The sequence below is a fragment of the Bicyclus anynana genome, chromosome 2 (genome assembly GCF_947172395.1).
Source record: "Bicyclus anynana chromosome 2, ilBicAnyn1.1, whole genome shotgun sequence".
Taxonomy (NCBI): domain Eukaryota; kingdom Metazoa; phylum Arthropoda; class Insecta; order Lepidoptera; family Nymphalidae; genus Bicyclus; species Bicyclus anynana.
In genome coordinates this window covers 3,225,415-3,245,461 of record NC_069084.1, presented here as the reverse complement: position 1 = coordinate 3,245,461, position 20,047 = coordinate 3,225,415, and the positions used below count along the sequence as shown (strand labels likewise).

Genomic DNA, 20,047 nt, shown 5'->3' with positions numbered 1-20,047 from the left:
CATTTTAAAAGCCTCCTCGCCTGATTAAACATTTTTCAGTTTTACTTGAAAAAAAAGAAGGCAACTTACTTGAAACAACGGACGAGGCTCCACCAGTAGCTCATCCCTTTGGTCCAAAGTACCCCATCGGTACGCCAACACATTCGAGTATCTACAACAAAAGCATTTCTTGATTACAAGTACCTTATTTAATCTATAATCTATACTAATATAATAAAGAAGAGTTTGTTTGTTTGTTTGATTGAACGCGCTAATCTCAGGAACTACTGGTCCGCTAATACGCTAGTCACTTAATATTTTTTTTTTTTTTTCTGTCTGAGTAGGTGCCGATAGCTCCCTGCGGAACCACTACGGCGTCACCGGGGGGGTTGGGCGAGCGCAGAAGCATCGCCTGATGTGACCCGAAGGCTGAAAGAAAGATAGAGGACGGAATGGCTCTCTAAGGGCGTCTCCTATGAGACTCGGACCCCGGCTTAGAAGGCCATTCTGGAGGAGGTAACCGTGACCTGAGTGAATCAGTCCGGACGCCCCCAAGATCGTGAGTTAGAAAACCCACGTCCGGGTGACGTTAGATATCGGGGACCTCGTCTTCGCCGGCGAAGACGCTGTGTAGCTTGTGATTGTGTTACCTGGGAAGCATTGTCGGTTGTTATGTCATCGTCTGGATCGTAAAGGACGTTCTTGGGACGCCTCTGCTTGCAGTTAGCGTTTAGGTTGGGAGTGTAATTGCAGGCCTCAACCACTAGTTGGTTGGGATGGATGGCAGCTCTGTCAAAATAGTTTTGAGAGAGCTGTTTCATGTACTTAGCTATTGTCGGTAATTCTAGATCTCTATGGAGGTCATTATTGCGTAAAAACCACGGCGCGCCCGTGATTTGACGCAGAAAACGATTCTGTAGGGTTTGAAGCGGCCTAAGGGTCGCTTTGGGACGGTGGGCAAACACTACACTAGCGTAGGTTAAGATCGGACGGATCGTAGTTTTATAAAGCGTTAGCTTTGAGCGGAGGGACAATTTACTTTTCTTATTTATCATAGCGTAAAGGCGGTGCATTACGTATGCGGCCTTTTTTCTCGCTTTGTTAACGTGCATGGAGAAGCTCATGCGGTTATCGAAGGTAACGCCTAGGTACTTGGCAGTACGTTGCCAGGGGATGTCACTTAATATAACGGCCCATTTTCAAGACACTCACCTCTTCCACGTCTCCAAATAAACGCAGGCCCATAAAACGTTAAACAGTGAAAACAGCACATACGCTATGTCTTTCCAATAATCGTTTGCCGTTCCCAGCCAAACCTATAAAAAATTATAAAATTATTCTTCTATTTTCTTTGTGCAATATAGTATAAATAAAATAAATAAATACGAACTGATTTACCCAAAACACAAACCCCACGACGGCCGGCACCGTGAGCGACTGTGTGTAGTGTCCCAGCCATGCGAAGTACATCGCTATTTTCACCCCGAAATATTCACTTATTTCATCTGTAAATAATTAAAAAAAACTATATAATAGACTCCGAAAAATTAAGTTGACCGAAAATTTCCAGTTGTAAATTTAAAAAAAAATATTGTCAGGGTAAAAAAAATATTGTACCCTACAATATTTAAAAAAAAAAAATTTTGCTCTGCTCCTATTGATTGTAGCGTGATTTAAAGTATACTATAACCTGCCCAGGAGTATGAAACACATTTGTACCAAGTTTCGTTAAAATCCGTCGAGTAGTTTTTGTTTCAATAACGAACATACCACGCGGCGAAAGCTTGAAAAATTGAGTAACTTCTCCCATTTTCCCAACATTTCCTTCCACTGCTCTGCTCCTATTGATCGTAGCGTGATGAAAAGTATACTATAACCTGCCCAGGAGTATGAAGAATAATTGTACCAAGTTTTGTTAAAATCCGTCGAGTAGTTTTTGTTTCTATAAAGAACATACAGACAGACACGACAAAAATTTTACTGACTGCATTTTTGGCATCAGTATCGACCACTTATCACCCCCTGACAGTTATTTTGGAAATATATTTCATATACAGAATTGACCTTTCTACAGATTTATTATAAGTATAGATAGATAACGGATCTCGCACCATAAGGTATGGGAGTAGAACTCACCCAACGGTTGCGGTGTGAACAACGTCTTCACCCACTTCTTGCGCAGGCTCTCCAGAGCGGTGCGCTCGTGCAGTGGGAACATACTCGCCACGACACCACGGCTCACGCACGCTGGCACTGGAACCAGTGATTCACGAGATAATGTCGTGGGTCGCATGTCAGGTCTATTAGTCGGACTACTTTAGTACTTTAGTCGATAACGAACAATTTTTGGATTTACCGCCCAAAAATTGTTCGTACTCGACTAAAATATTAAAGTATAGTCTGTACGGCCTATAAGAGCCGCGGGCCTTCCACTTAAGACGTCTATGTAAAAATATACAAGCAGACTGAATGAGAGAAAGAATATAGTGAAGAACGCAACAAGGACACGGAAATATGGACACGACCTTTAGTTTTTAGTTTAGTAGTAGAAACAAAAGTGGTTGCGCACCACGAGATATCTCGTGAAGGGCATCGGCCAATACAACGTCGGCCCCGGGAACTCAGGTATACCCCCGTATAAAAGTAATAAGGAGATTATAATATGATGTGTAAAAGTATATTTCTTAAAGAAAAAAACATATTTTTATATGCCGCTATTGGTCGGCAATATGTCGTTTTTAGGAGATATATTGTGAACGTATGGTGGCCCTACTAAAAGGATTTTCTGTGAGGTCTGGTTCGTTGCGGAGAATACCAAAATAAATAAATATTCATTAACTTAACGAGTATCATACCAATACTTTGTCCCGGTCGCAGAGTAAGTGCGGGCTCCAGAGCACGCTCGTCGCCGGGCTCCGCGCGTGCCGACTCGAGCACGTGCTTCACTAACGCGCCCCGCTCTTGCGAACTGAGTAGCTCTGCGGCCGATGATCCCTGTTACACATTAGGGAATACACTTAATATTAGCCACCTCGTTGGTCCAGTGGTTAGGGTTCTATGGGGTTGATCACGAGGTCCTGAGTTCGAATCCTGGCTATATGAGATATCTAAAAGTACTAAAAACCGAACTCTACGCGGACGAGCTACATCGTGCATCTAGCAGTAGTACTAAGAACCGAACTCCACGCGGATGAGCCACATCGTCCGCGTGGACTTCGGTTTTCCACAAATCCAGCGGTAACTCAGAGTAATCTATTTCCATTCCAAATTTCAGCCAAATTGCTTCAGTAGCCACAGCGTAAAAGAGGAACAAAGAAACTTCTCACACGCACACAAACTTTCGCCTTTATAATGTTAGTGTATAATCACACTATTGTGTTGGTGGAATTATACCTCCGTGCCTCGGAGAGCACGATAAGCAGGTCCGGGTCATTAATCATATAAGCAGTGTGATGGGTCTAAGCTCCATATCCCCTCTTCTATAAGGAGGGAGGCGCGGCCCTGTAGTGATCCGTTAAAAAGGGCTAATAATTATGGAGATATATAACTGGAGATATGTTTGTTGAAAGCGGTTGAACTATCACAATAGGTAGTTGGAAATGTCAAAAAAAGACGCCATCAAAAATGCTGCCTAATTCGTCCAAGATATAGAACAGAACTATGGGATATTCTTCTATTAAAAGTCGATAAAAAAGTCTGCAACGGCATTATTTTAAAGACTAAAGTTATCCTTAAAAGAATGCCTTCAATATTCATTCTATCTCTATCTTCTAAAAATTATCACGTACGATGTAAGTTTATACCTATTCTGTTGCAGACGAAGTTGCGGGCGTTTGCTAGTTTCATTTAAAGGAACATTACATTGTAATAGTACTGAACCTGAAATATGGGGTACGCATATTGAATAATTCATATTTTATCAGCGCTGCATGACTGTCTAGAAAGTTATGTGTATTTCATACGTTGCGGGATTTAAACAAAGATCTGCTAAGGTTATAGACACAGAGACGATTATTTATTATTGGGTATTTATGTGCCTTTAGGTTGGAGCATTACAACTTAAAAACAGTGAAAACGATTTAATAAAAGGTTCTGTATTTGACGACCATATATATGTATTTAACTGTCTTTCCGGCATAATTTCTTTAGAACTAAAATACACATTTATCAGGAAAGGGTTTTAGTGAGCAATTTAATAATGTAGGTTCAAAGTTGACTTTTTTTACAAGCAATAAGTTGTCTGAAAATGGAAATTTATGCAAAACATTTTATAACCTACCGTCAATCAGAAATAAGTATACTTTAAGTTTATTTATGTCAATAATTATAAGTTTTATAATCTTAATATTATATTATCATTACATTTAATGCTTAAAAGTTAATAAAACTTATCCTCTCTATTATATTTTATTTCAGAAGTGGAATCCGCTAAAAATAACCCTTCGATATAGCATTTGGTATTATTCAAAGCATTCGAGAAATTTCGAATTTATGGACCGTTTGCAACAATACTAGGTTATTCATGGATTCCTAACAGGGCTGAAATATTTTGGCTGTCGCTTGACGCAAATGGAATTCTGGTTAGCACGCAACTCGACGGTTTCGGGGCGAACGCCACTAATATAACACGCAAATGTTGTGCTTTATTGGTGTGTTATATTTTATAGCAATGGGGATGATGACTAGGTTTGAATATATTGATTTTAATGAGACATTTCGGGTACACAAAGTCAATCTTAACTGATTAATACATAAATGAATAATACATAGATGAAAATTATATAAGATATTTTTCATTACATGAAGTATAAACAGATATGAACCTTTAAATCCCTGTAGTTCCTAAAGTAATTATTGCCGATACCCAGCTCCTACAAAATTGCTTTGCTATTAGCATTCTCTCGATTTATATACAATTTGTATACGTTGTCGCAAACAAAAGAGGCTTATATAGGCTATAGAATTACATAATTGAAAAAAATCTTAACACGCATAAAAGACGTATAAGGCATCTGGAACGGCATACCATATCTCCTTCTACCTGCTCAGATAAACTATTTACCGCTGAAATATACTCTAAATTATATATTGTTAAAAACGTGTTCAGAACAATTAAATAAATACGATAATGCGTGACTTTTTATTATAACATTAAATTCAAAAATATATGCAGAAATAAACCATTCACAAAGAGTTCTAACAGTACATGCGTATGTAGAAATAGGCTAAGGGTCAAGCAAAAGGTATACCACCAACAAGTTTGCGTGCTACTATATCTTAGACTTCATCGTTACTTACTCATAAATAGCAGTCAAACGCTAACTTGCCTTGTAAAAAAATACTATAAACTTTTTAAAATACAAATGTATAGAGATGTTTTTGTTGAGATCTCGACCTCCCTACTTATACAGGTTTCAAGACCCGAGACGTTGATGAATTTTTTCCACTTCACCAATATCGAAGGACGGATTTAACGGTCTCTTGAACTGTGTAATGACTTAGCGAATTTATATTTGTAATTTTCTCGATTTGGAGATATGTGCCTATAGCGCTATATGCCTATGTATTTAATTATTAGTTTCAAATCGATCGCACTAACAATAATAATAGGTTTATAACACTTAAATAAATAAAAAAAATTATGGGTAGGTACTTAAAATACTAGAGTAAAATATTACTAGGCAAAATATAATAGCTTTTTTTTAAGATTTTGATTTTAGTGCTGTTTTCAACAATAGAAATAAGTTTAAACTTACTGTAATACAGAAGTGTATTATAATAAAGAAATCGCGAGCGTCCACTAGGTACAACTATAATAATTTGCATTACGACTTTCTTAATTCAAATAAAAAAAAATTGTAAATACATGTGAATTAATTTTCATAGTTTTTTAGAATATAAAAATTTGTATTCTCTCCCTAGCAAGCACAAAAGCGTTTAGCATGACACTAATTAACAACGGCATTCAGACGAGCTCGTCAAACCTCTCCACACTGGAGAAGTGCAAACATTTTATATACAACCTTGTATGAGAACCTGCGCTATACAAAATATAGGTTATACAAACAACAGTTTTTGAGCGTCCAACCTTCTTTTTATAATGAGCCGTGAAGAAATATCTTCAGAAGTGGGATGATATTCAAAATATAACTAAACACAAAATAGAAACGATATTTGAATATTGATTAAAAATGAGCTGATAATTTTGATTAAAAAAAAAGTTTACAAAATCACGAAATGTAAAAGAATTTTAAAAATGGGGTACCTTTACGCTTACTATTAATAAGCTATGTTATGATTAGTAAATACCCGCTATCCACGTGGAAAACACGTGGAAATCCCTTGCCCTTTGAGAATTTCAAACAGCAGACTATAAAACAAACTTTCCCTACCCATCACTCTCTCTATCCCTCCCTTTAAAATAGCCTATGTTACTCTTCATGAGTTTGCTACAAAAATAGTTATAACAATCCGACTGCTAATACATAGTACCAGATATTAGCGTTGTAAATTGCTTGAACAAATATTATAACAACTAATTACTAAAATAATGAAATATTAATAAATCTATACTAATATTATAAATGTAATTATAAATGCGAAAGTAAGTCTGTCTCTCTGTCTGTTACATTTTCACGCCTAAACCGTATAATGGTAAATGGGGCTTGGAGCAAAACATAGGGTATTTTTGACTCTAAAATAAAAATAGAAGGGGGTGAAATGAGGGTTGAAAGTTTGTATGGGAAGTTCTTCATTTTTAGAGTTAAAGTTTTAAAAATGTGTTCACAAATCATGAAAAGATACAAAATACCATGAGATTCAAGAATTTTTAACCCCTAATGTGGTAAATTAGCGGTAGAAAGTTTACATTGATTACCACGCGGACGAAGTCGCGGGCTTGTTTAATAAATATTGAAATAGAAACTCACCCTTTGAAAACAATGCATGTCGCGAACAGTGAACTCCTTGTACCCGCCGCCGAACTCCGGCTTCAATAACATCGGAAGGTGGATCTCTTCAGCAGTTTGCAAGAGACTGGGGACGAACACAATCTATTCATTGGCGGAAATATGGAAGAGAGAGAGAGCTTTCATTCTTAACTTGTAATTTAAATCAAGCTTTTCTTTCTCCTAAGAAGTTTTCGGTAACAGATTTGGGCAGTTGCTGATATTAATACCCTTATACCTAAGACTGTAAGACATCATTTTAAACCGTCTGTCCCGTTCATTGTCACAATCATCTGCACTTTACAGGGTCAATGATTGTCACCCTAAGCTTGTCATCTCGCACTGGATTGTTAATCTAAGCTCTGTTTCTACTACAGGGAGGTAGACCTAGGAGTATAATGGGTCGTTAAAATAGGGTGATGAATTTGATAGTTTCTGCTATTTTTGTTTAAAAGATGTACAACTTTAAAAGACTATTATTTTTAATTATACTTTTTTTATACTTTGTCGTATTTTAGACTATATATATTATGTTTCAATATTACATGGTTACAAACAATTTATTATATTAGCTGCCTTGTTAATCTATGTGAATTCAGATTACAAGGTTCTGGGTAGAGATAAAAACAAAAAAAAGTAACAAGCAGATCTTGGCAAAATTTGCCCTATAGCAGTTAAAACCTGACTCACACATCGTCATCAGCAGTGATGTAGAAGGCGGAGCACTGAGACGACGCGTGTTGGCGCACGCACACACGCAAGCGGGGCCGACTGCCGCGCAGCTTCTGTAGTAGCCACAGCAGCATGCTGTCTGGGAGACCTGGGACGTCATAGTTTAATTATTTACTGAACATGTAAGCCATGTTCAGTCCACAACACATGAATTATCGTATTTATATATGTGCATAAATGCAGTCCTGGAGTAGCCTATAAGCTATTTAAGCAATTGCTTAGGACATCCTGTCTACCATTGGATAAGGGCAGGAGGAACAACACATTCATATTCTACCTACAGTACCTACAACACGTGGATAGGGGGGGGCCTAAGGTTGATTGCTTAGGGCATCAAGTTACCTTAATCCGGCACTGTGCATATATGAACCAAGGGAGCCCGCACACACTACGTAACAGAGACAACATTACTGACAATAAGTAACCCAGTAGGGTATCTAGACGTTTACATAGCGTAGTAGATAGAATGTTGGTTTAGCTTTGTAAATCTGTTGCGACGTTTAAAAAAATGTATAACTACGTAATTTCTCAGGACTCTTAATAGGGATTTGTTGAAAACGTCAAGTCCTCGGTCTACATTGATATGTAGCAGGCGACATATCGTTGCGACGATTTCGGTTTTTAAGTACGAGTATTTTCTAAATACCTTCCAGACAACAGGTTGCTAGCCACAGTAGGTAAAAGGATTTCATAGAAATACTTTATTATTATGTATATATTCTGTGAAAATGCATGGAAACCAATCAGTAGTGTCGCTTGCTGCTGTCCACAATCGGCTACGAACGTGTACATGCTTTTTAAAAATTTATTTATTTAGAGAAGAAATTGATTGAGGCCAAGTCGTTCCAACGATAGGCCTACGCACAACTATGAAAATTGATTTCCACCTTCATTACACAGTAGTAAACAAAACAAATCACCAACAAAGTTCACCTCAATTTGTCGTCCGTATCTTTTTGCTGCATTCGTCGTGAAATGGCAAAGTTAAATAAGCGATTCTCGTGCCAAATTGGCTTGCCAACTTCCACCAATCTGATTTATTTAAACAACTTACACAGTAAAGATTATGATGTACTGAAATATAGAGAATGTTCTAGAATTTAATGTTTTGATCGTGATTTTAGAAATTGCATACTTTACTCATGAGATATTTTCATGGCAAAGGCGGCAGGTTTACAGGCCAATAACTATGAAATATTTAGATCTGTTTTAGAAGATTTTTAAGAGTTTCATAGTTTGATGTAAAATAAATAATATGAATATTAATATCTATGAAAACCAGATGTTGAATTTGCAATGAGAACTTGTACACTGAAATTGCAATTCAGGTAGGTTGTGTGAGAACTGCACACTTTTTTAACTTCAACAAACCATACACATACAAATTAAAACTTAGTGAACTTAGAATAGTGTTAAATTTGGTTTGCATAGGCTAGCAAGTGCTTGTATCTTGTTCATATGCACATTTGTTTACTTGCGGAAAGTAAAAGTAAGATACTAAGTACATTATTGTTGCATTTAAGATGAGGAACTGCTCCGATGAAGATAAATTTGTAAAATTTGTCGTATTTTCCGTTTTCGTTCGTGAAAATCAGTCTCATAATGATACCTTTATCTTTTTAATTAACAACGGAATGAGGATGCAATTTTTGAATTACGTTTTTTAAGTTGGTCAACTATTACTCTTTAAATAGCAATTGCTACTTAGCTGTTATAGTTTTACTTGTAATTTCATTATATATCTTACACTCGTGAATTTTAAAACGTATCCGTATACAACCGTACCTCGCCCATACCGTAACCCTAAATCAAAAAGTATTGGTAAAAGACAATGGTATATCTTTCAAAAGCCTATCCAACGATACTCCACACTATAAGAGAAACAAGTAAAAAGGTAATATTTAAATTAATAATTTTTAAGATTTACATACTTATGGTAATTTACAGCTTTCTAGTAGTAATAGTCTCTGCGCTAAACTGTGGACAGACAGAGACATGGCGAAACGATTCTTCTGGACTACAGAACCCTAAAAAACTAGACAAGCTTATCATCAGAAGTGATCATGATTGCAGTCAATGGCTAGCCTGTCTTCATTATAAAATTCTTGTGTCACAGTATTCAATCCTCTAAAACAAGTTGACCCATTTTGAGGAAGTTTTATAATGTGTATATTTGGTAGGTCTGGAAATAGGTTGTTACTATTTGTCATGACCCTTGATAAAGGTGATCCACCCCAGTATTCTTTAAAAATTTATAAAGCAAAACAATGATTGCTGAGTTAGCTAGTGCAGTACAATACATACAAGTAAGTACCTTTTGGAAATATGAGGACAACATCAGTCTGCTGGGTGGGAGTTGAGTGTAACAGAAGCCTCCTTGGGTGCATGAGGTGAGCACCGAGCCCTGCCATGGGAAGACGTCTCCGGAGCTCCCTTCCAGCTGTAATAAATATAATTATACTAGCGGACGCCTGCGATTTTGTCCATGTGGATATTTCAGTTTTTCACAAATCCTGCCATGGATTATTCCGGAAAGAAAAGCCTCTGTGGTTTTCAACAACAATAGAAAACAATGAACCATAGATTTAGATGAAATCACTTCAATCAATGCAGTTACCTGAGATTGCGAGTGCAATCGTTTTCAGAATTGATCGGTAAAACCGTTTAAAACACAAATTCTTTAAATTTTTATTTTTGAGATATTTCTAAATCTATTGATTTAAATCAGTTCCAATGCTTTATGAAGCCATTTTAAATACATTCTATTTTGTTTAAATCAGTAAAGCCTTTCAAAATTTATGAGAGGCTTACATGCACACTAATGTGCAAATACAGACAGGCACCATCAAGAAATATCCACAATCGCCAATATTCAATGAAAACTTGATTTTCAAATATTTCGGTAAAAATAAATATTTCTGTTCCTTAGTAGCAAGTTACTAACTACTTTTAAGCAATAAAATTTCAAGTACCTTTGTACATCAAAAAATAGGCACTAAAACATCTGAATAAAAAAACATTTTTTACAAAATGTTTTGTTATCAATCAATCAGACATGCTGTTTGAGCATGTCCGATTGATTAATTATTCAGTTTCGGTTTCGCCTGTAGTTTCAGCCAGATTTCAGTGGGAACCTGTTTTTCGACTCACAATACAAACGGGCAACCAAAGCAAAGCACTGGGTTTGCATAATGAAATTGAAATCGCAAGCTATGGAGTTCCAGTGACCAACCAAATTTCTAGACTGCCTGCCTGTACCTGGCTACGCCAAAGGTTGGACTAACTTAGAGGGAGTACACTGTACATTTTATATTCAGAGGCTAGAGGAGAAGACTAGAATATCATGATATTTATAACAGCTATTATGGTTTACATAAACATACACTAAGGTTTTACAATATAATAAAAAAATTAGAAAATCAAAGGGTACTTTTATTTTTTATTGAATTTACAAGGCTCTATTTTAAGAATAAACACATGAACAAATGACGTAAACGATAATACAATTATTTGTACAATATTGATGCAGCCTAATATGTGTTAGGCTCAATATACATATTACTATAGGATTCAAAGACAACATTAATGAATGTTATTTTATATAGTACACAAAAACTGAATATTTGACATAAAGTATAGCTTTAGTGCATTTGAAGACGATAGTATGAGTGTTTATGTGCCAAAAGATCTTATTTTACGCGTAATAATATAATATTTACATATAAATATATTGTCCAAGCAACTCACCGCTATCCAATTTATCTTTCGCAAATTCAGCAAAACTCCTATGCTCTTGCGGTGTCGAATGGGAACTGCTTTCGTGCTCTTCCTTCTCATGATTACAGTTACTCGTATTATCACTCTCCATCATGGATATCCGAAAAAACCGAAACAATAAACCGCCGACCTTGTGAGGAGTCCTACTGTCTTACATCATCGATCACAATAGAAACTATGCATATACGCACTAGTATAAAACGAAACCACTGTACACACTAAATACTATACGATTGTATACACATTACAGATAGCGCAATGAAGAAAAACACACGATTGATTAATACATAAATCAAATTACTTTATTTATAATTACTGCGACAAACAAATACAACAATCATCTGTCATTTTCAAAAATTGATTTTTTGGCCGCCATTTTAAAAATGTTATTGCCATGTTTAAAAATCATTGATTTTTTATAATTTGCCTCCACGGTTCAAGCTCTAGTATTTTAGTTACTTAATTTTATTGTATTTGGTAGCCACTCAGACGAATTATATAGGGACTTGCCTCATTAGACTTTACCCTTCTGTTAAAGATCAAGAATAGAGGAATTAATCCGTTTTTAAAAACTGTATCTATATAATCGATGTTTCATTGTTATAATCGTTTCTAACGTGTAAAGAGCTTCCTAAAAATGCTGGTTAGCGTAGTTAGATAACATAAAAAGTTGTCAACTACTACCTACTAGAAAATTAATAACGTTTAATTTTAAAGTATTTTGAAGTTGAATAAGTAACTATGATAAATCAAATTTGTAAAAGAAAGAATCGCTTCTTCTTGTATCACCCAATGTCACCAACAAAACTAACTGTATTTTTGAGGGGGACGAGAAAAACTTATATATCGATAATATTTGACACAAATTAATATATCTGGTGTAGTATATTAAGTACACACTAATAGTTGATTCGCAATTCGATGTTTTGCTGTTGCGGTCATTGACAAATAATAACATTACTATACATTACCCCTCTGGCAAAGATCAAGAATCAATGATCTAGCTGTTGCTATAGAATCAATGTTTCATTGTTGTAATCGTTTTCGTCGTGTAAAGAACTCCCTAAAAATACCTGTTTGTGTAGTTGAATGGCATTAAAAACGACGTTTGTACGTATTTCTACCTTATTTATATAATATTCGTAATAAAAACAATATCATAGAAAGAATCGATTCTTCTGACGGTACAGCAAAACATCAATGAACTAATCGAACAGTCTATGTTCATATCCTGTGGATAGTCTAAGCGATGTGTAAAAATTACGCGTGTGTGAATTGCAAATCAAATATATAGTTGTGTGTACTGTATGGACACTTTTGACACCTATTGGACACCATATGGACACAGAATATATTTAATGGTGTTAAATATTTTTGATGTCTAAGTTTACCTCATCCCCCTTATAAAACGACCGATTTTGTTGGTGAATTTGAGTGCAATGGTGCAATGTATGTTCATATCTAGTTCCTCTATGGAATCCTCTATCATAGTTCAAAATAATAAATAGACTGTGCTCAACAGGGGCCGAAACTTCATTACAAAGACTTTTGGACATAGAAGAAAATTCATCTGTTGGTTGCGGAAATAGATTACTAGGTACTGTTATCAGAATCATATCAGACATTAATTTCAACCAAGTTTTACATAGTCATTTGGACTAGTGGGGTACATCAAAACAAAAACCAGGCCGGGCGTTATAGCACAAACGTACACGTACATGGTCGCACCACCTTAGAGGGGACGTAAACAGGCGAGTGTCGCGCGCCGCTACTCATCATTCTTAACGAAGTTTAGTTTCTTAGACAAAATACAAAGTCACGTATGTTGTAGGCATGTCTTCGTAGAGTAGGCCAAACATTGTAAAATATTTCATTTTTCTACGTTGCGTAATGTGGATGAATATTTAAAATGTAATGTGTTGATGTATTGTTAGTCCAATCAGTGACGCACGCACTTCTTTTTCATTTTATCAACATAGTACGCGAACATAACCGCGTGTTAAATCTTGTATTGAGAATTTTGTATTTGAAGACTTTTGAGGTTTTAGCCGTGGGACTTCTTCAGATCGACTGTTGAAATAGGTGTATGTTGCCCCGCAGTCATACATACACTATGAACGTCTCAATACTCAGGCCTTATAAGTGAAAGGTGCGCAACCGAGGAGCAGCAGGCCGCGGCGTGCGCGCCTGCCTATAGCGTGGGCGCGCTAGGGCCCGCCCGCATGCATGTGCTTACTATTGGTGGCAGGGCACGGTGAAAGCTGCGCAGAATAGGTTGCGCACAAAAAACGTAACGCTGTCATTCGTTCATCTAATTTTACTACCCATATTTTTTTCATACCGGGCGCTTTATATAAAAAATCGATTCGTAAGGAGGATCTCCAAAAATTAAAATCAAAAATCTCCATTTAAAATTTCCGCTCATTTTAACTCAAATTTATTTTGTATGCGGAGATAATGTCGCTGCTATGTCCAAAGTTTTCGTGTATGTTACTATTGTGTGTGCTAAGAGTTACTTCTTCTTATTGGAATTTATATTCTTTGGTGCTCAACAATAAGCCGCTCATTGTCAACGTCAAACGTCAAATTTCATTTATCCATCTTCTGTTGTCTGTGGTCTTCTTGAAGTGCTTGAAACGAAATGTCAAATTAATTTAGTAAATTACGTCGCACATAGTTGTTCAGTGGTTTATAAATTATTTATTGTCTCGTAGTTATCAATTTCATCTTGTAACTTACACAGACCAATAAATAAGGTGAGATAAATCTGCATTATTGATTTTAATATATTTTATCAAGTGGTAATCGAAGCGTTGCTCTTTACTCGTCACTGCGAAAAAATCAAAACATTCGAAGTTATACATTGAAAATTCATTTGACCTTTGTTTGTGGCTGTAAATTGTATTAAACTTGCACAGTTTTGATTGTAAGTCATAATTGTTGTTCTATGATTATCGAGTATGTATTTCTCAAGTAAATTAACTGAATGTTTTTACGCAGTTATTATTTTTTTTATTTAGCCTACTTTCTATAAAACAGCTGTTACGTCGTCACACCTACTTAATCGAAACAGCTGATTTTTTCGTCATTACTGTTTTGATGTTGTGGAGAAACGAGTCACTGGATTTATTTGCATAAACTATACATTAATAATCAGAAATACTAAGTCTATCAGTGAAAAACTCATGTTATCAATATGAATTTTGTTAAGTAATAAAGTAAAGTGGTACATTTTTATTAGTTAAAGTTATTACACAACATTGGCATATTGTTAACTGATTAAAATGATGAAATGTAAATAAAATTTTTAGTAGGTATATCTACATTAATTTATGAAAAAAAAAACCACTTTCAAATTATGTACCTACTAAATACACCTTCCCTGAAAAATATTAACTTTCATAATGAAAACCTCATTGTAATACAATCTTTGTTGGTAGGTAGGTAGAAAAAATCCTTGATTCAAAATTTATAATTATTATTTTGTAGCCAATTTGTACACTTGTACAAAATGTTTTAAAATGTAACTAGCCAAAGCCTAACTCTTCACTGCAGTAGTAGTAGGTGAGAAATTGTATTTGAAGAGTTTGATGCAGTTTTTGTATGGTAAATTTCATCAAAACAACATAATATAATATTTATGTATGGTAAACTGCATCAAAACAACATAACTTAATTATAAGTGCATAGAATTTGCAACTGCTGCCATACAGTTTTAATGTAGTTTGGGTATGTAGACGTTAATGAAGCCTCAATAGATCAGTACATGGTAAAGCAGTCAACAACATTGAGAGGTCATCGGTTCAATCTTTGCCAGCTGAACTGTTGTTGTGCCCACTCTTAACACAGTTTATTCTAACTACTTGGAAGGAAATGGGAACATTGGTCAAATATTATTTAGAAGTAATGCCAAACTTTAATATTCTCTGTATTGTTGTAGATGTCGGAGGGGTGGGCCAGTTTGCCTCTCCTCCCACTCCGGAGCATCCTCGACCATCTCAGCACGAAGGATGCGCTTGCGACACTCTCCACCTGCCGTCATTGGCGGAGTGCCATCTTGTTATATGAAGGAAGAAAGTATGTATTGTTTACAATAACTAACACTGAATAAATCACAACACACATTAAACAAATTTTACTAATTTTTTTTCATACTGACAAAAGATAGCTAAAAAGAAGATTAGCAATAAAACAAAACTTTAACATTACATAACTATTTTATACACAGATGGCCTTAAGCAAAAACTATATGCCTGTCTTCCTATAACAAAAATTATGACCAAATACATTCTAGTAACGTCAGGCGCAGAGTTTTTGACTAGGTTAGGCATTATACGTACATATTGTACAAAAAAAAAGAAAATTCCATCTTTAATACATCAATGATCATCAATGATGTGCACACTACTGCATTCTAGTATAACATTTAAGCCAAACAACCCAAGATAAATAATAAAATGTAGTTTATATTGAAAGTGGTTTTTGGCTAAACGTCTGTCGAGTGAGCTAGTCTAAATAATATTATAAATGCAAAAGTATGTCTGTCTGTTAGCTTTTCATGGTTAAGCTGCTGAACTGATTTAAATGAAATTTGATATATGAGTAAAGAGATAAATTACACCTTCCTAGAAAATCCATGATTCCTTCGGTAGTAATCATTAAGTACTAGTAAAAAATAAATTGTTTATTTGAAGAATATTAAACTAACATATAAGTTATCCATCAGGGACACATTGAAGCTGCGAGTGAAGCAGCTGGATGAGAGCCTGTTTGTGACTCAAGTGTTCAGAAAACACACAACAAAGCTGCACGTCTACATCGATAGCCTTGGGGAGAGCCTGGACGAATTCATGAACTATGTGCTACCTCAGTGAGTATTTGTCTTTTTAACCGACTTCCAAAAAGGAGGAGGTTCTACGTTCGGCTGTATGTATGTTTTTTTTTTTTTTTTTTTTTTTATGTATGTCCAGCGATAATTCCGTCAATTATGGACCGATTTTGAAAATTCTTTTTTTGTTTTGAAGGGTTTACTTCCAGGGTGGTCCCATTTTTTTCATGTCAGGATCTGATGATGGCATCCTGGAGAAATTGAAGGGAACTTTCGAAAGTTGTAGAGACGGCTAGTGCGTTAGTTAGTGTTTCCATAAGGTATTTTAAACCACTACAACTTTATGAAGGTTTGGAGTTGGTCTGATGATGGAGCCGAAACACAGACGATGGAACTCGTCAACGATTTACAGCAGTCACCTTTTGTTTGGACTTGATAAATTTGTATTGATGAGTACTTTCCACCTGTATGGGTTGTGACTGTATTAAGGGTCTGGTGATGAAGACGAGGGACAGTGAAGAGAACTCCTCGACGGTTCACAGTAGCTACCTCGTGTTTGGACTTGATAAATTTGTATTGATGAGCACTTTCCACCTAGATGGATTGTGACTGTATTAAGGGTCTGGTGATGAAGACGAGGGACAGTGAACAGAACTCCCCGACGGTTCACAGTAGCTACCTTGTGTTTGGACTTAATAAATTTGTGTTGATGAGAACTTTCCACCTAGATAGATTGTGACTGTATTAAGGGTCTGATGATGAAGACAAGGGACAGTGAAGAGAACTCCTCGACGGTTCACAGTAGCTACCTTGTGTTTGGACTTGATAAATTTGTATTGATGAGCACTTTCCACCTAGATGGATTGTGACTGTATTAAGGGTCTGGTGATGAAAACGAAGCACAGTGAAGAGAACTCCTCGACGGCTCACAGTAGCTACCTTGTGTTTGGACTTGATAATTTTGTCTTGATAAGAACTTTCCACTTAGATAGGTTGTGACTGTACACACGCAGTAGGTATGGTAACACTAAAAATAAAAAAATAAAAATTTTAATAAAAAAAATTCAACCGACTTCCAAGTCAAAAAATAACTTTAACTAAAAAGCAAAAAATAACATCCTACCTATGTGCTACCTTCTGATCAGTTTGAAGGCGGTGCCAAGCCAGTGTCGTGTTTTAATTAAAGCTGTTTCTAAAAGAATCACAGAAATTTTGTAGTTAAAACGTGTTTAATTAAAACATCACTGGCTTGGCACCGCCTTCAAACTGATCAGAAGGTAGCACATAGGTAGGATGTTATTTTTTGCTTTTTAGTTAAAGTTATTTTTTGACTTGGAAGTCGGTTGAATTTTTTTTATTAAAATTTTTATTCTTTGTCATATAATCAATCAACTTGGTTGACTGGAGTGACTCCAGTGGAGTGGAGTGCAGAAAAAGCCCAAGAAAAGAATATGCTTAAATTAGCTAAGATTTTCAATGGTCTTCCAACATTTTTTCATCACTACCAACCCATATTCGGCTCACTGCTGAGCTCGAGTCACCTCTCAATGAGAATGGTTAGGCCAATAGTCCACCACGCTGGCCCAATGTAAATTGGCAGACTGCACACTCGCAGAGAATTAAGAAAATTCTCTCGTATGCAGGTTTCCTCACGAAGTTTTTCCTTCACCATTTGAGACACGTGATATTTAATTTCTTAAAATGCACACAACTGAAAAGTTGAAAGCGCATGCCCTCCGTAATTGGAGGCAGAGGTCATTCCACTGGGCTATCACGGCTCCAGCAGCTTCCAGCATTAGTCAGTCAGAAAATATAACTCCGCCGCCATTGGACGACATTTTGTCTATTTCTCTTCACTTGATCGTGTTAGTACCACTCGGCGTCATGCATGTTTTTCTGCGAAATCCATGCACTCTGATGACTGTGCCATATAGTATAATGTTACAGCAAGATAGAAATTCATTGACTTCTCAGAACATCGTGCGCTAGCTATTATGGCCAGTGAAAAATATTAGCTATCAAAGAATGTAGGGATGCGGTGGCTAGACTGGCTTTCTTTCTCTTCTTTCTCACACGCAGTCGACTCACGCGTCGTGATTGTAGTGTATTTCATCTACCTATGCATTCTTCCTTGTTAGACCAGTTGGTTTATGACTTCGAATCAGTAGGTTCCATAATAATTTTCAACCTGTATTTGGCAAGTGTTGTTTTGTGTGTTTCACTCGATCAATTCGATCCCCAGCTGGGCCAACTGAAGTTTTCTTAATTGGTCCAGGTCTGGCTGGTGGGAGGCTTCGGCCGTGGCTATTTACCACCCTACCGGCAGAACGTACCACCAAGCGGTTTAGCGTTCCGATCCGATATCGTGTAGAAACCGAAAGGGGTGTGGATTTTCATCCTACTCCTAACCTTTCCGCTCCTAACCGCTTCCATATAAGATTGCATCATCATAAGTGAGATTGTAGTCAAGGACTAACTTGTAGAGAATAATAAAAACCATATTCTTCGACAAATGAGTGACTGGTTATAAAGAAGTAGAATGTTTTAGACATAGATTTACGATTTCGTACAGAGTACCTAGATCGGTTATACAGAAGTTACATACATATTTATAAGTAACTCCTTTACAAACCGCGGAAGCAAAAAAGAATCAAATCACATTGTTGTAACGAGAAACGACACTCAGGATATACTTACTACCTTTCGCTGCCTTGACATTTCCGGAATCCGGCTACTTAAAATACCAGAGCTTGTTGATAGCTTACCGGTTTGGTATGAATTGTTCGATGTATGTGATTCTATATCTATCTATACTAATATTATAAAGAAGTAAAGTTTGTCGAGCTGTGATAGCCTAGTCGTAGGTTCGAACCCGGTCCGGGGCATGCACCTCCAACTTTTCAGTTATGTGCATTTTAAAAAATTAAATTTCACGTGTCTCTAACGTAGAAGGGAACATATCGTGAGGAAACCTGCATACCTGAGAGTTTTCTTAATTTTCTACGTGTGTGAAGTCTGCCAATCCGCATTGCGCCAGCGTGGTGGACTATAGGTAACGTAGGGCCTAACCCCTCTCATTCTGAGAGGAGACTCGTGCTCAGACCCGAATATGGGTTGATAATGATGAAAGTTTGTGGTATTTTTGGCGGTAATCTCTAGATCTACTGAACCGATTTTGAGAATTCTTTTACCACTAGAAAGCCACACTATTTGTGAGTGTCTCGTATTTTCTCCGGAACGGGAACTACGCGGTTGAAGTCGCGGGCCGTTGGCTAGTACAATGAGAATAGGGTGATAAAATATAGCGTATGTTACTCGCTTATAATGTAGCTTTTAATTGGTGAAATTTTTGTTTAAATCGGACGAATATTTTTGTACCCGACATATTTGTATCAACATTCTAAACATACCTTTCTCTATCTTTATGTAAATGACTAGCTGACGCCTCGCGTTTCACCCGCGTAGCTCCCGTCCGTAGCCGTTCCCGTGAAAATAAGCATAAAATATAGCCTATGACACTCACAAATAACGTGGCTTTCAAAATCCTTTGACTGAATAATATTAGTAGGTGTAGAAAAGATAATTGTGTAACCTACCTACTTATTATGTTATCTTAAAAAGTAAAATGAATTCAATCCGTTGCAATGGAGATAAGAAAATCTTAAAGAGTGACGTGTAGACTAATCTGCTTAGTGATTATTTGTTACGTAACGGTGTATCATGTTACGGAATGAGATTACTTGCGTCAGTAACGTGAGTTATGTGTAACACGATACAGGTGTTT

General features: G+C 36.4%; 2 protein-coding genes across 5 annotated transcripts in view; one reads left to right on the top strand and one right to left on the bottom strand.

Annotated features, from left to right (window-relative positions):
* LOC112045576 (anoctamin-8) overlaps positions 1 to 11,806 on the bottom strand; it is a 39,819-nt gene extending 28,013 nt beyond the window's left edge. For 3 of the 4 annotated variants that reach the window (XM_024081831.2, XM_024081839.2, XM_024081846.2), the window contains exons 1-9: positions 11,406 to 11,806; positions 9,973 to 10,098; positions 7,617 to 7,746; positions 6,909 to 7,014; positions 2,835 to 2,973; positions 2,116 to 2,232; positions 1,378 to 1,484; positions 1,192 to 1,295; positions 70 to 151 (exon numbers count right to left, since the gene is read on the bottom strand). In XM_024081831.2, coding sequence (XP_023937599.1) covers positions 70 to 151; positions 1,192 to 1,295; positions 1,378 to 1,484; positions 2,116 to 2,232; positions 2,835 to 2,973; positions 6,909 to 7,014; positions 7,617 to 7,746; positions 9,973 to 10,098; positions 11,406 to 11,529 — 1,035 coding nt within the window. In that variant the 5' untranslated portion in view covers positions 11,530 to 11,806. The remainder of the gene's footprint in view (positions 1 to 69; positions 152 to 1,191; positions 1,296 to 1,377; positions 1,485 to 2,115; positions 2,233 to 2,834; positions 2,974 to 6,908; positions 7,015 to 7,616; positions 7,747 to 9,972; positions 10,099 to 11,405) is intronic. The other variant, XM_024081864.2, reaches the window with a different exon arrangement.
* Positions 11,807 to 13,933: 2,127 nt separating this feature from the next.
* Positions 13,934 to 20,047, top strand: part of LOC112045573 (uncharacterized) — a 38,549-nt gene continuing 32,435 nt past the window's right edge. The window contains exons 1-3 of the mRNA XM_024081818.2: positions 13,934 to 14,191; positions 15,376 to 15,512; positions 16,162 to 16,305. Coding sequence (XP_023937586.2) covers positions 15,376 to 15,512; positions 16,162 to 16,305 — 281 coding nt within the window. The 5' untranslated portion in view covers positions 13,934 to 14,191. The remainder of the gene's footprint in view (positions 14,192 to 15,375; positions 15,513 to 16,161; positions 16,306 to 20,047) is intronic.